Here is a 16,773-nt window from a genome sequence, read left to right on the forward strand (position 1 = left end):
AAGAAAAAGACATCATCTTAATGCCAAAGTAAATGACAAATTATTAAATTAATAGGAAAACAATTAATAACGCAGTATACTAACCTTACATGTTGAGACCTATTTATGTGTTATATATACATATACTCCACTTTACACTTACTTTGTAGATAATTTTGAAATGAAAAGTTGATTTTGAAAACTGTTTTTCATATTTTCTATACAAACTATGTAGCACAATTTAATCATGCGAGCACCCAGTATTACACGCCTTGTGCGCCACAAACATTTAAAAACACATTACAATTTTATTACACTCACCAAACGGTATTATTATGTTTATTTTTTAAACCACTTTACAGCCGATTTCCATACCGGCAAGTACGTACGCTCTTACCACTTACCGTCCATAGCTGTCGCATACAGATAGTGCACAGCTTCCTGCGACCGATTGATCGAGCGAGCGCGCACCGATCGATCGTTTGAATGCTCGATCGTAAAAATGTAACCCAATAAAAGGCAAATGCCATTTGCGCGGGTGCCGATATTCGTCCATATCCTTCCCGACAATCGACACTGCATTCCTTTCGACCAATGGCAAACGTTTCAGTGCGCTCGCAACGGATTATCATTTATTACCCGTTCCCCCGTCCCGTCCAGCGGGCTCTGCGGGGTTTGGCAGCTTATCGAGTCGAGATTGGCAGGGACTCTGTGGACCGAAAGGGAAAGAATTAACGATCTACAGGCCCGCAGGTTGACCTTAGCAGCATAGTTTCCGCATTCCGCCATGGGCTTCCCAGTGCATCCAGTGCGCGTAATCAGTTTTGAAGGATTCTCGCAGCTCTCAATCTAAATTGAATACAAATTACCCGATTTATTGACGTATGAGCTCGGTGGGTGAAGTGGAAAAAGCTTTATCGCGATTTACTGCCGACTGGGTGCAAAATAAAACAAAAAAATCAGTATCCCGGGTGATCCATTAGCTCGCCGCCGACGGTGGAACGTGTGGTCCCAGTGGGCCCATCATTTGTTTTTGCCCTTAATGAATGCAAATACCTTTCGAGGTGGGTTTGTTTTTCTGTCTTTTTTGCTTCTCTCCCTCCATTTGGGAGCCTCCTTCGGTGGAACTTTTCGCTGCAAAGCGAAAGGCTTTTGATGCTAATAATGGGAAGCTTATGGGGCGGCAGGAAACCCCGTGTCCGTGCTGTCGGTTTGTCTGGTTGGTTTTGTTTCGTTTCGCCTGTTTTTTTGTTGCTAGCTCGCTTGTTCAAACGATGCGTTTTTCATGTTTAGCGTATTTAATCCGATGATATTAATTTGTTTTGGCGTAGTTTTTGTAGCTTCTGGAATTTGATTTTCCAGTTTGTTTGCGCTGAAGCCTCCTTAGCGTGCGCTTTGTTTTCTTCTTCGTTGCTGCTTTGTTTTATGCTTGGAAGAGATTGATGAATTTCCAATCAGGTTTGAACCATGGAGAGTAAAGAAAAGCAAAAAAAAAGCCGCAAAAGTTTCTTGTTTGTTTTGTGTGCTGTAATCTTTTTAAGTTGAGAAATTAAGTTCGCTGTGGTATTTTTGTGCTGCTTTTGCACCAAGTCACACACACATATACATATACATAGATAGAGCCACATACAAGCAGCAAAATGTGAAGAGCAGCTAATGGTTTTTTGTGTTTTGGTGCTTGTTTTTATTGAAAAAATCCCTCAAAAAATGGTTGGAACATCTCCACTTCCATCCCTTTCTCTTTCTATCTCTTTCTCTCTTCTTTATAAGAAGAAAAAAAAGCGCACCATAAGACCACCAATGCCGATTTTTAACAGCGAATTTGCGGTCGTTTCAAAACCGATAAACGATCCGGTTTTGGCGCGAAAACCCATAAGCTCTCGGGTGCTTGAATTGTACCGCGCCCGCACATGGTAAAGCGGCAGGGAGGGGGGAAGGGGATCGAGAAGAAGGCCCGGACAACACAGCACAGCAAAATAACACATTACCAGCCAGACACCGGGGACCGCTGGGCGCGCGCGCGCGCCCTCTCGCGCTCATAAAGCTTGATGAACATGTTGATCTTTTTTTTGTTCGTTGGTGGTGAAATTTATTGAAATCCATTCGGAAAAGCTCTCTCGAGCGCGGACGACAACAACGGATCGTACCGACGAACCTGCCAAAAATGTCGCCCGCCCCAATGGATGTAAGGGTGAGAGCGAGACCACATTCCGCGCGAAGACATCTTAACGGGTTGTTGTAGCTTGCTTGGTCGTTAATTCTCTCGTACCGGACGCACATGTGGGGCATCCTTTAGGGGCGGTCCGCACGCATAACATCCTCCCAAAGGTGATCCGTGGTCCGTGGTAATCCTCCGTTGGGTGGAAATAGCCCCCCCCCCCCCCGCTCACCAATTAGCTGGAAATCGTTCATCGAAATCTTACCTCGAGTTTGTGTGTCCGAAGCAGGCCCCTGGGAGCAGGCCTCGCTCCAACGAGAAACGCTAATTTCTCCTGACATCTGACGGGCAGTCCAACAGCAACAACAACCGTCAAAGGCGGGCGTTATCTTTCCACTTGACGAAACGGGCCCCCGGGTTTCCCCAAGCTGCGGCTCCATCTCGGCCCCCGGCCCCGGCACAGGCATAGTTGGCGTACCGCGACTGTCAGACAGCGCGACTGCGGCAACGGCTCGGGGCACCACAAGTTTGCTGAGTCCACCCCGCGGGGGTTGATAAGCCGTAGGAGTTTTGCCCCCCACCCCCCCCTTTTCCTGCTAGCTCGAGGGGGCACCCATGTGAGTGTGTGTGTGTGTGTGTGTGTGCTTGTGTGTTTATATGTGTGTGCTGTCTCCCAGTTGGCTGGCTCCGTTGGCTCTAGCCATCATCCCCATGACGACCACGGGGCGGCGAAGCGAATTATGAATTTATAATTTATACGCTTTTAATGAGGCCGAACCGGTTGGCGGGCGGAGGGAGTGTTGGAGGTTAGCCGGGGTTGGGGGGGGGGGGGGTTTGATTCGAATGTTTGCTGAACCCGAATTACCGCACACTTGCGCGTAGAGGGTGCCCACCAAAACGGCTGGCTGAGTGATAAAATAAGGCGCATACCAGCTCACCGCACACGCACGCACAGGTTGGTGGTACGGGCCGAGTGGGCCGAACAGGTGGCCCACTAGACGAGGGAGGGGGAGTGGGGGGGGGGGGGGGGGGGTTTACCGCCGGTTTGTCATCGTCGTTAGATGGTGTCGTTAGCTGTTTTGTTTGGATTCGGTTAAGCACTGATTTGAATCTTTGTTTGATGCAATGGAGTGTGGTGTGTGGAAATGTTGTAAGATAAGGTCGTTTCTTGGTCTCTTAGCTGGGCATTCCTGAAAACAAAAAATCCAAACGAATGCTAGCGTTTAATGTTTTGGTATTGATTCTGGAATAAGGTAGATGATAATGTGTATCACATACAGTGAAATCTCTCTGAGGTGAGGTCTTCAAGGGACCGTCAGCTTTAAGAGATATTCATGTTCAGGAAAACTAATTAAGGTGTTGCTGTGAAGTATCCCAGAATCTTCGAAAAAAACATGACATCCTTTGACGAATATTTTTATGAACTATCATCCAAACATTCATCTTAGCGAATTTCGGCTAACAAATCGCATTTGCAGCTTGAATAACATTTACCTTAGGAAGACAAGCATTTTTAAGAGACACAAAATATATGGAATATGATGCGACCGTCAAAATGTTCATCTTAAAGAAACAATTCTTCTGAAGAGACTACGTCTTAGAGAGATTTCATTGTGTATAGATTTGGAGCAAAACTGGGGCAAAAACTTATAAGATCCCCTGTTATTATTATGATCTTCAGCAAGAATTGAAGGGTAAAATGAAATATTCATAAATTAGTACAGATTTGTTATGTCTATTGACATGATTAAGTCTATTGACATGATCTATTTAGTGTTCTTTTTACCCAAAAAAATGGTTTTGGTGCAATTTAAACCTAAAAAATCTTCAAAAATCACAATCATCAGAGAGAAATTATATGAAAAACAATTGGAAACCCTGTAATTAAAATTAATAAATAAATTACTCTTGGTCTACTTATGTGTTCGACTGAATGAATTCTATTTTATGTTTATGAACGATTTTTGTATGATTTTTGAATCGCACACAACGGCCACCTCGATATGAATCGTACTTTTGCTTGTGTTTGTGCGATGTTTTGCAAACAATCATGCTCACAAGTTATTTATGTTTCGTAATGATTTATTATGTTGCACTGGCCATACAAAAAAGCACACACACACACACACACACACACACACACACACACACACACACACACACACACACACACACACACACACACAAACTAACAAACAAACAAACATTAATTTCGCATCGCTGTTTATTGCTCCTCTGGTTCGATGGGACAGGGGCAGAAGTGCCGGCAGATGCGTTTGATGGATTGGCTGTTCATCTTCGTCCGCACAGTCCGGGCGGGACCCACCGCTAACACACATGTTAATTGTGCCGTGTACGTGATTGTACTCCCCGTTTTGCACAAGACAAACAGGACGGCAGGTTCAATGATTCCCTTCACTGTTGGGGTTTTTTTTTTGTCTCAACATTGTATGCGCTGGTTTTGGTGATCGATTTTATGCCCTTTTATGAGGTGGTTACAGCTTTCGCGTCTGCCATTGCCTTTTGGCTGGCAAAGAAGGAGCGCAAAGTAGATTCACAGGGTTTCTCGATCACAATAATACAAGCAATTCAATCGTAATCGTGGAAAATGCATTTGACGATCAAATGATCTACGATCTGGTTACTTCTGGATCTGCTTGCAGCAAACAGTATACAATGTTGACAATAACCATTTGCCGATTAGTGCAGAGAACCCCTGTAAATATCTGCTGTGCTGCAATTGGCACTATGTGCACTTTTGGAAGCACGCGTTGCATCATCGATCATGTGGAGGGGACGGATGAACGCTTTCAAAACGATGGCATAATAAGGCACGAAACTAATTTTCTCCTCTTCCTCAATCGAGCCAAAGGGGAAAGGAAAGAAAAAAAAACAAAACACAATAATAAAATAAGTGCTGTTAAGAATTATTATTTTACGAAATTCCAGCATCCTTCTCTTTCTCTTGCTCTCTTTCTCTTTGCTTAACTTCTTCATCGTCCGGAGGGAATTGTTTTCTCGGGCGCAAGCAAATCCCTGTGGCACGGGATCCTTCCCAAAGCCAATGACATTTCCAAACAAACCCAAAAAGCGCTCTCTGATACGGCGAAAGTGTTTTCAGCTGTTTTTCGTCGTCTTTGTTGGCTGTTGTTGCTTTTTTTTGCATTCCAAGCTTATCGTTTCGTCTCACACACACACACACACACACGAGCACATTTATTCTACTCTAGTCCTCGCTTCGGAGTGGAATGATAAATTTTGGCACATAAATTAGAGAACAAAATTTCGCTCTAAAGGTAGAAGACACACACGGGCAGCATGTTTTTGCTGTTGTTTTTCGCCGGTTTGCCGTCATTCCACCAGGAGCAGCGGTGACATTTCCATGTGCGCTGTTGCCATGCGACGTGGGGTCAGCCGGCCGGTTGGGGCCGGTTGTTACCGGACTCTCGGCTGGGAGATCACCAACCATCTTCCAATAATACAAAATAGAACTAAAATCCAGCAGCCGGAGAGCAGCCTGTGCTGTTTCGTGTGTCCGGGTCGTGTGTTCGGAGTTTGTGTGTTGGAATTCCGTGGAAGGATGGTGGTGGGGTGGGGTGGAAACGGGAAAACTCACGACCCCACCGGTCACCGGTGAAATGAGACTATTTTTCGTTTCGACACCTTGCCGACGCACGCCTTGGAACCCCGTTGCGGTGGAGGGAAGCGGTAAAGGCGGGACGAAAAACCCAAAACCAGCGAGTGATAATATTTTATCGTTAACGAGCTTCCCGAGCACTCGCGTGCACGTTCTGTGTTTTGTGTCCCCTCCCCTACCCCTTCACACCCCTCGAGCCCGAGTAGTGATGATGAAGAAAACAAACCGCACGATCGCGCGCCGATAGACAGGAATGAGCTTTGGCTGGCTGCCTGTGCAGATCGTGACAACTCAAACGAACTAAACAAACGAAAGAGAGGGTGAGAGTGGAATCAGAACCACATTCCGAGCAACCATTGGACGGTTTTGGAGCGCTCCGGGTTCCAGTTCGGTTGCGGCAGATGATTTAACGATGATGATGTGGGCCCAGCGCGTGCCAGATGCAATATTTTAATAAAAAATAAACGCCGCGATCACGATGATGACGTAGCGGGGCGCGAAAAATTATTGCAAATATGACAAACAAATCAGGAGCCGTCGGGCTTACACGTGTGACACTACTGGCGGATGTGTACAGTGCGTGTGTGGAGTGGAGTTGGATAGATTTATCACACCATACACCCCTCCATACACCTAAAACACCCCTTCGGGGCAAGTATTCTTCCGGCTCCGGGAGGGTGTTGGTGGTTGTCACCTCCCCAACGATCATCGGTTTTTTTTGGGTTGCCATTTCGTGAGTGAGTATTTTATGATTATGTTTTAACTTCTACACTGTTCTGTGGCTGTGATGTTGCTAATGTCCGCCTTCCTGCGCTCGTGCTCCGTGCGGCCCGTGCGGTTGCGGGTTGCCGTGTAGCGTCGGCCGCACTCTCGGACTCGGCTAATTTATGATAAACATCTCCATAAAAGCGATAAAAAATCGAATATCTCTTCCACACCCGTCCGTACCGGTTTTGTTGAAGGAGGCAGGCAGGACCGTCTGCCTGATGGAGGAAGACGACGTGTTATTCAATAAGCTGTTTTTTGGAGAAGGAAGAATTCCCGCCTTATCAGTGAAGGTGGAGTAGCATTCCTGTGCAAATTAGCGGATAGCATTAATCGGATCGAGTGACCTTTTGACCCGGTAAAAAGACCAATTTATGCTAGTTCCAGCAGCCAAAAAGGATACATTTGACAGGTGTGTTTTGGTGACGCTTTGGACAGTGGACAATTTGACCTCTCAGTACGATCCTCGCATGATCACTCGAACGGTGATTGACTGATTATAATATCATTACCATAATATTACCATTACAAAGATTATTGGCATTCAAAATCGAGGCAAACGAGGGCGCAGGCTTCTCTGTGTCGTTAATTTTATTTTAAGTTGTAAAAATAAACCCCCACTTGCCGCTTGCTAAAAAGCTGATCCTTTAAGTAGATTGAGACTTTTATTTTGTTTGCATGTTTTTTTTTTTGGTTAAGAAGTTTGCCGCATTCTTTTTGCCGTTTTGCTGCAAAGTTTGTTGCACGATCGATTCGCAGATGCCGCTTTATTGTTGGGTTTTCTTTCTTTTTTTTTTGCAAGAGCCTTAAATTCCTAAATACCCTTTCCCCCCAAACGATCGTGTCCTGCGCTCCCTTGGCCCCGTTGGCTGGGCAGTTTGGGTGGATTTATTTTTTATGTTTTTCATATTTAATCAGCATATCAAATCAATGCGCGCCGATTTGGGTTTTGCAGACCCCGTGGTGTCTTCGAGCACCGTGTGCGGTCGTGGCGTGGAAAAACGCACCGGCAGAAGTCGTCCCGAGTCGTCCCGGGAAGCTGCCCTGGAACGAGCCTCCACCGCAGATCGAAGTTGCGGTTTTGTGGGGGGTTTTTTTTTTGTACACAGTTTTTTTTGCTTTGCGGTGGGTGCTTTTAAGTCCGGGGAATTACCCGCAAGCGGGTGGGATGTTGTTACATTTTATGTTATTTGTTTTGCTTTGCTGCTCACTCTCTAAGTAGATTAAGTGGGCAGAGTGGTCCTTGAAGTGAAGGAGGGTGCGACCAGGGAGCGACACGCGAATAGAGCCATCAGCTGAAGGTCGTTGCGCTGTGCCGGGCCAACTGGAATGGAATAGGAGATGTCTTAAGGGAGGACTGTGAAGTTGATCATCATGATCTTCTTCAGTTCAGAAGTAGTTGTGAAGTTTTAAGGGAATTTTTATAATATTTTTTATTTTAAATTGGGAAGACCAAAGTAATATTTACTACACTACATCCTGATTACTTCCCTCAGTTTTTGCAGTCAGCTAACTCTCATGCTCAAGATCCCTTGGCAGTGATCCTATCAATACCATACATTGTAAGAAAGGTTCCATTCGCTCGCGGTTGGAAAATTGTGCTCATCGGCGCACCGATTACAGTCATATTGAAGCGAACGTCCCCTACCGCCCTCCCACCACTAAAAGCTCTTCCTTCCGTATTATCGTGGTTGGATTATCCGAAACGCCCCATGGTCCACCATCAGTTACAGTCCCACCGAATCCGATGGTCCATTGTGAAAGCCGGTCCGCTTGGCGCTCCCCATCTGCCCTGACCCGGGGGAAGCACCACTGTGAGTGGTGGTCGAACGTGAAACATGCAATTAAGATATAAAGTAAAATCTCTTTCTGTTCTGTCCTCCTCCTGTTTCCTCCTGCTTCCCTACCTGGTACGGGGCCGTGTCGAGACCCAGGTGGAATGTTTCTTCACTGTATTTCCTCCCTGCTCTGCTCCCTTCCTGCGAGGGGTGGGAACAGATTGAAAGGGCAGACTCGGTAATAGAGCCCTCTTCCACTCCTACTCTCCTCAGTCGTCATCTCTTAACCACACAATACCACATAATAAAATAAGCGCAGCTCGAGCAGAACGAATAAAACAAACGGTTTGGAAAAGCATGTAACTAACCGTTTTCTTTAGCCAGCTTTGGCCGAGCCGGGGTTTGATGGTGGCGTTTTGTTTCTTGTTGGTTTTTTTTGTTTGTTTGTTGCCTGTACTTTGCCTCCGTGTCGTCCGTTCCGAGTGTCCGGTGCTGGACGTAGAACAACGTCCCGAACCCACCCGGTACTGACAGTTCACCGGTGGCCCTCACGTGTGTTGTTTGCTGTTTGCGCCCTTCCGTTAATGGCGCTGGCTACTCGTGTGTGCTAGCCTCCCCAGAAAGGAGATGGGGAAGGGAAGGGAGAACACAAGGGAACAGAACATGGGAAGGGACAGAACAAAATCCGCAGTCTGCGCTGTCGGTGGTCTGCGCTGATGCGTTACTCACGACATCTCGTCCCGCGATTCACCGCCTGAACTGCCCACCGAAAGGTTCGAAGAGACAGGTTGACCGGGTACGACGGTGGGACTTGTTTCGTTCGGGTGCAACCACTGCCCTCACTTCCCTCTCTCCGTGGATTGTCGGTATGTCGGTGAAATGCCCCGGGAAGACCTCGCCTCCCCGCTTCTTGATTGGGAGTCCATTCATTTTGGCAGGCTCGTGGGGCCCACGGATGGACTTCAATGTTCTTCGGGGGTTTGTTTTTGTTGTTGTTGTTAGTGTTTCACTCTATTGTTTTAAGCAGTCAATAAAATACCGAAAACGGTTGACCTACCGCCTCGTTTTGGCCAGTGGGAAGAGGGAAGCAAAAGATTAAAGCAACAATCCACGAACGCAACGAAAACTGAAGAAAAGAAGGCAGCTTAGCGCACATGAAACATATTTCAAAGTGTTCGCATGCAACGGTTCGCCAGATCCAATACGGGGATGGGGAATCCGCCACACGCGTAAAGGGAGTTTCAGGTGGTCTTGTTGAAAGGAATTGATATAGTTTTTATTTTCCTTTTCCTGTTGTGGGGTTTTTTTTGTTGGAGATTCGTTTTGTGCAATTCTTCCAGAGTGGTTCTCCCTGGAAGGCTGGTAGGTCCTTTCACGACACCGCCCTTTTGCATCCGATTGGTGATCCTCAATGGCTTGTGCAGATCTCTTCAATATCTGCGCGCTGCTGTAGGTAGAATCTGCAATATTTGGAAGGTTTTCGTGTATTCTACACACATTTCTTGCGTGGAGTAGCTTCGGAAGCCTTTGGTAGACCGGAAGGATGGTGTCATTTGAGCCAAAACACGTGAAGATCCAACTTCATCCAAGGATGGTTTCATTTGAGTCAAAACACGTGAATATCCAACTACTTCCAACCTTAACCTACAAATTGCAATTCTTGCAAACTTCTTGAAAATTTGCAAACTAAAAGAGTAATTCTTTCACTTTCGTCAGAATACTTCCGAATGTCATGTTTGGTGGGTTCTTTCTTAAAAAAAGCGATCTTTGCGTCGATCGGTGATCATCCATGTGACAGAGCTGCGAGCATTTTGCAACTGATTTGAAGGTGTCACTTGAGCCAAAACGCTAGAAGAATCAACTCTAACATCACAGACATGAAGTCAGGGGCATTAAGTTAGGTTTGCCCTTGCTTTGAGCAATTTTTGCATTTCCTTCAGAATTTCTCAGAATGGCTCATTGGTAGTCCGGTAGGTTCTTTCTTGAGATCGCTGTTTGCGTCGATTGGTGATCCTCAATGTTACAGAGATCTCTTCAACATCTGTGCACTGCTAGAAGGTGGAATCTACAATTTCCAGAAGATTGTCGAGCATTCTGCACAGATTTTCATGTGGAGTAGCCTAGGAATCGTTTCGTACACCGGAACGATGGTGTCATTTGTCAGCCAAAGCACTTGAAGATCCAACTCCAAGATCACATACCTTAACCCACTAAGTCAGACCCAAACAAGGGGACGGCATTCAAAAAGTTCAAGTCCACATCCCGCGCAACAATGTAGCGCGCTCTTGAACCAGCCGTGCCGTGAGCTTGTGCGACATAATCCCCCCAGTTTGGTAGTCTTAAGGAAGTCCGCCGGTTTTGGAGCAGGTTGGAAGTACTTGCAGCAGCAGCAACAGCAGCAAACACATTCCTCCAGTGTGGCCTGGCTTTCTCCAAATCCCGACTCGGGCGGGCAGTTGTAATACCTCCAACGACCGTGTGCGTACTTGTGTGTAGGCTGGTAGTTATGGGCCCGTAGACTTCCTGCTTGTAGGCAAAATGTCAAATTGTTCCGTCTCGAAATTCCAGCCCGGAATCGCCTCCATTACCTTGACCAAATCTGTCAGCACGCGTTACGACCGCGCTCGGAAACGGGGGAGAGGGCGGATTCAAGTGCGCGCCACCGGCGTCGATTATAAAATCGATTTAAATTAGATGAAGATTGATTAACTGCTCTCCGGTGCTTTCGTGCAGGGGCCGGCTCTGGCATCGGTGACACCTACGCAACGATCCTGAGACGCGCCAGGCGCGCGAGCGCGCACGCTCACAGACACTCAATAACAACTTGAAGCCGGAGACGTCGACGGCGGGTTAGATGTTTAGCATATTTTCTGATTCAATTCCGTGTGACATTGAACTTGTCGGTCCAGAGGGGAGTAGAGCAACACTCCATCCAAGCAACACGTGCCCCTTCTTTTTCCACTATTCCCCTATTAACGGTGACCTTTTTTTTGCTTGCTTGCTTGCGCGGGGCACAGACACACAAGGCCTACTTCGTTGTAGGTCGATCCCGTACCGTTCGTTTCGTGTAGAGTCGAGTTTCATGCTTTTGCCTTCCCTTTTCTTCTCTCTCTCTCCCTCTCTATTTGTAGGTTGCCGACTGAACGGACAGAAGGTGCTTGGGGAGGCGACACTCAGCGAGGATCCGTGCGTGAAGTGTACGTGCAGCGGGCACAAGCTGACCTGCACGAAGCGTTCCTGTCCGGTGCTGCAGTGCCCACTGTCCAAGCAGATCCGCACGCCGGGCGAATGCTGTCCGCGGTGTAACGACCGGCGGGAGGAAATCCATCGCGGCTCGCCGTTGTGCATCCTTGGCAAGGCGGTTCACTTCCCGGGCAAACCGTACCATGGAGATCAGTGCTCGAACTGTACCTGCCAGAATGGGACGTCCGTGTGCGAGAAGAGCACCTGCCCGATACTGGAGTGTGCGCTGGAGGATCAGCAACGGGAGCCGGGCGAATGCTGTCCGTCCTGCCCGATGCCGGCCGAGTTCCGGAGCACTTGTGCTGCGGCAGGGAAGGTTTATCAGGTGAGTGAGAGTGGAGATGAATCAGCAAGACAACTTTACTCATTTTGAATTCTTAAATTTCTCTTCCCCGAACAACCGCTCCAGAACAACGAAACGTGGAGCCTGAACGCGTGCACGTCCTGCGAGTGCCGGGCGGGCGAGGTCCGCTGTGCCAACATCCAGTGTCCGAAGAAAAAGTGTGGCCCGAACGAAACGCTCCTCTCCGTGTCGGGCGAATGCTGCCCGCGGTGCGTCGAAAGCCCGGCCGTCTGTACCGTGTTCGGCGATCCGCACTACAAAACGTTCGACGGGAACTTTTACAGCTTCCAGGGCTCGTGCAAGTACCAGCTGACGGCGGACTGCGTCGGCCACACGTTCTCGATACGCGTCACGAACGATGCGCGGCTGACGAAGTACTCCTCCTGGACGAAAACGGTCACGCTGAAGCTGGAGGGCGTGAAGGTGAACCTGGGCCACCGGATGCGCGTGAAGGTGAACGGGACGCGGGTCGAGCCACCGTACCGGTTAAACCAAACGCTCGACATCCATCGCAGCGCGGACGGCACGGAGGTGATCGTGGAGACGGCGCTGGGCGTGAAGCTGTCCTGGGACGGGCTAAACTTCATCCAGGTGCAGGTACCGACCGCGTACAAGGGCAAGCTGTGCGGGCTGTGCGGTAACTACAACAGCATCTTCCGGGACGATCTGTTCACCCGGGCCGGGCTCAACATGACGCACAACGTGTGGCGCTTTGCCCGATCGTGGGCCGTCGGCGGTCCGAAGGCGTGTACGCGCCAGCGCAAGAAGGAGCTGGCCGCCCGCCATCCGCAGTGCAAAACGAAGAAGCTGTACCCGCTGTGCAAGCCGCTCCGGACGGCGGAAGTGTTTGGGCGGTGCAACTCGCTGCTCAACCCGGACAACTACTTCGCGTCCTGCAAGTTCGACATGTGCGAGTGCCCGCATCGGCAGTGCTACTGCGACAGTATGGCGGCGTACGCCCACGAGTGCGTCCGGCAGGGTGTGCAGCTGCCCGACTGGCGCACGCTGACCGGGTGTAGTCGCAATGCGTCCGGGTTGCTGCCACCGGCAGCTCGAGCAGGCGGTGGACCATTGCTGCTGCTCGAGCCGAACGCGATCGATGCCGGCATCTTGCAGCAGCAGCTGCCGGGTGGCAACAGCATACGGCGCCATCCGAAGCGATTGCGCCGGCCGAAGCTGATCGAGCAGCGGGAGCAGCAGGGGCTGGAGCTGGATCTGCCGCTGCATCTCACGCACGACCGGAAGCATCACAAGCTGCTGCATCATCCACTGTACCGGAAGCAGCAGTTGCAGCAGCAGCAGCAGCAGCAGCAAAAGCAGCAGCAAAACAACATCCCATTGCAACCGATCAGTGGCAATCGTCGGACACCGCCACCACTGCAGCGCTAAGGTCCCTTCCCAGAGTCGTCTCCTTTCCTGAACTTCACCCTCCCCTCTGGTTTGCTCTGGAAGCGAACACAGGGTGGTCAATCTGATCTGCAACAACTCCTCATGCCATACCACAACCCCAGTATATGCCACCCCATCCATTAATTCCTCATTCTATCTCTCTCTCTGTCTTTGTCTCTCTCTCTACTCACATTACCGAAGCAGAACAAAATGCCCTCCCCCCCCCTCCTCTCCCCGCGCAATTCTCGCTTGTGTTGTATTGCACCTTTACTTTAATACTTTGTAGCAGGATCGTTTAGGATTATTTGTTTGCTTGCTAAGGTCCGTAGTTTAATTTCCGTCAGGCACACCCGGCCACATCTGGGGTTTTTTTTGTACATATTAGTTAACTGCAGGGAAAAATGTGTGTGTGTAAACAATCTGGCCCCCGCCCCGTTATGCTTTCCCCATCCCTCCCTGGAGTGTTTTACACCGAAGAAAGTAGAAGAAAAGGGGAAAATAATAGGACGATGATGAATCTGCGCTAGTAACATGAATAATCTCACTTAACAAAACAGAACGAAAAAGATAATGAATGTGTGCGTGTGTGTTTGTATGAATGTCTGTATGTATGAGAGAGTGCAAATGAACGACCAAAACCAATCCAAGCAAACATAGTCCTTAACCGGCCTCAAATAGGTAACCTACAAAACGGTTGCCAGAGCAACCCAAAAAAGGGGAGCATTTAGGGAGCTTATTCGTCCCTTTTTTGACTATTGTTTTTAAATTTTCGTATTGATTAGTGAAAAATAGGGAATGGAGAGGAAATACGGAGAGGGGATTGAAGCGGGGGCTGGAAGTCTTCTATTTTTAAGTACAAAAACAAACCGGCAAACAGTCACCGACCGTCGCGAGGTGATTGAGAATGGTTTTGCCTTTCAGGTTCGGAATTACACCACTTGAAATCTGTTTTTTTTTTTTTGTAATGGTTTTTATTCTAGAAGCCTTTTTTATGATTTTTCATTATTATTATCGTTTTACAATTTATCCTTGTGCCTTCCAACATTTGTTTTATCGACTTCTTCGAATCGCGCCTAGTTTAGTAATTTTATTATCTTAGTATGTAATTGTACTTTTTTATATATTAAACTCATCCTAGCGAAACTTTCAGCTCCCATGTTTTTGAAAGGTTGCTAAGCGCCTATTACTACGATTAAGAATGCTATCTTGTAAAATTCTTACTCTTGTGACAGTTCATCAGTATTTATTTTTTGCGTGTTTTTAAACTGTCCACACACACACACACACATAACCGTTACGTTCATCGCTCAACATCCTTTTTTCTTGGTTCGTCGCGCTTTTCCGACGAAATTGCTATAATTTTGAAAAGGTTAATTTCACCTAAAACCCCTTCCTTCACCCCCCCCCTCCCCCACTGCATTGTGTTTATTGCTTGCGTACGTGTTTAGTCTGGCCATTATTTGGCACCGGAAGTTTATCTTGTCCCCTTGAGGTGGGCCACTCCCCGCCGTAGGAAGAATCGACCGCCTCGAGCGCCCGCATGCTGGGAAGGAAATGTTTAGCTAGCAAGTTTTGGAAACAATAGCGAGAAGCTACTTGGATGCGAAAATGAGGTGTGCACGTGTGAAAAAACAGAGGAAGAAAATCTCAACATTCCATCATTGACCGTTGCCATGGGATTTTTTTCTGTTGCATTTTCTGTATTGGTTTGGTTTTGCTTTGCGTGCCAACACGATAGAAACAATCCTTTGCTGATACTTAATTGGATACTTAATTTGCTGCGCTGCGCATCATGCTTTTTTGCGTAAAGGGCGTCGAGTTTGAAGAGGCGCAAAGAATGATTACTTAAGCCAATCTCGCTAGAGCTAGAGGGGGCCGAGCTGGAAGGATGCGGAAAGGATGAACGGAAACGGTTAGAAGTAGTTAAGGTACGACTTTATTAAACCTAAAATTAAAGAAACAATAAATAACTAGAAACAAGGCCACAAACCAACTCTCCAGTGAAAATGATACTAAACTGTTCTTAGGTGTAAACTGCTTTAGGTAAGGAGGTTTAAGGAAGGATAAAGAAGGCAAGAGGAAAGAAGATACAATAGAAAGATAGAAACGAAAGAGAATGTGAAAAGAAAGGTAAAAGCTAGAAGTAAATGCTGGCAATGAAGCGGAGCGTGAAAAAATATGTGATCTCGTGAGTGAATTAGTTAATTGAATTTGAACAAAACCGTGGCATGGCGTGCGAAAGATGGGCGAACGAAAGCTGGGTGAAAAGCTAAAAAATCGAACGAGAATGTGTTGCGTACGTGTGTTGCGGGTTGTAAGGGAGAAAATGATTATTAAAAGGATTTCGAAAACAAAAAAACGTTACTCAAATTTCATGCGTAGGTAATGATGTTAAAATTGGAAAATGTGGGGAAGAGACGAGTGAGTTCGATTTAAAAAGAAAATGAAAAGAGCAAACATGTTAAACGTGCAACGCACAAATACACGCACCCATAAATGCAAAACTTTTACAACGATTGAACTGGTGATCGATGATTTGTTTTTAAAGTATCTCTAATGGTTCCTACATACATACCAACATTGCACACCGAAACACAGCCACACACACACACACAACCACGGAGCCAAGCGGCGGCTACAAGCGCATACAAGCGTAGGAGCAACATTACACACATCGACACACATTCATGCTTACACTCAAAAATCAAAAAGTTACGGAACAAAAACTAGGCTTAAGAAGCGGTTAAGCCTAATGAACTAATGGAAAAACACACATAAAAATGCGTAAAGGTTAATCTAATTTATTGTACAGACTCGAAGTTAGCAAAAAAGCTAAATTTAATGAAACAGTCTCCTTCCTTCTCCCCAACCCCCTCCAAATCACCGTTGATCCGGTATTTGTTTCCTCGTGTTTTGCCAAAACCAGCATAGGAAAGTGGCGCTCTGTACGAGCGCGGCCCCGAGGCAATGATAAACTGCCCCGAGACCGAGGAGGGCGCTCTTGTGCGTGTTTGTGAGTGAAAATGACCAACCAGTAATAAAATACAGTGTATGTGACAAAATCATGTTTGCTATTCTTTTTTGAGTTTTGTGTTTGTATCACATTTTTGTTAATCAATATAAATTACATAAACTTACTAGAATCCTTTCAATTCTGCTCAAACAAAAAGAAAGAGCTCGTGCCTTATGCTGCATGGGCACAAACGTCCCATTCAAATGAAACGAAGCTAGCGCCATCTATGAGTGAGAATGTGAGACTATAGCCGCACGTCATCTATCTTTCGCTTTCGCTACTACCCTGTGAGTATGCAATGAAATGCTTCAGCGCCTGGTTGTATGCAATTTTTACAACAAACGCAAAAGTATGTTTTTTACCAACACAGTTAATTACATGAAAATTAACCATTTATCATGATGAAATACTTACTTACTTGCATTATTATATCCATATTTCTTTCTTAATACCAGGTACACACCAAAA

At 47.0% G+C, this 16,773-nt stretch overlaps 1 protein-coding gene across 4 annotated transcripts in view; it reads left to right on the top strand.

Annotated features, from left to right (window-relative positions):
• Positions 1 to 16,354, top strand: part of LOC1276836 (BMP-binding endothelial regulator protein) — a 78,642-nt gene extending 62,288 nt beyond the window's left edge. For all 4 annotated transcript variants that reach the window (XM_061648840.1, XM_061648841.1, XM_061648839.1 and 1 more), the window contains 2 exons: positions 11,449 to 11,885; positions 11,970 to 16,354. In XM_061648840.1, coding sequence (XP_061504824.1) covers positions 11,449 to 11,885; positions 11,970 to 13,292 — 1,760 coding nt within the window. In that variant the 3' untranslated portion in view covers positions 13,293 to 16,354. The remainder of the gene's footprint in view (positions 1 to 11,448; positions 11,886 to 11,969) is intronic.
• Positions 16,355 to 16,773: the final 419 nt, after the last annotated feature.

Source organism: Anopheles gambiae, chromosome 2 (genome assembly GCF_943734735.2).
Source record: "Anopheles gambiae chromosome 2, idAnoGambNW_F1_1, whole genome shotgun sequence".
Classification (NCBI taxonomy): domain Eukaryota; kingdom Metazoa; phylum Arthropoda; class Insecta; order Diptera; family Culicidae; genus Anopheles; species Anopheles gambiae.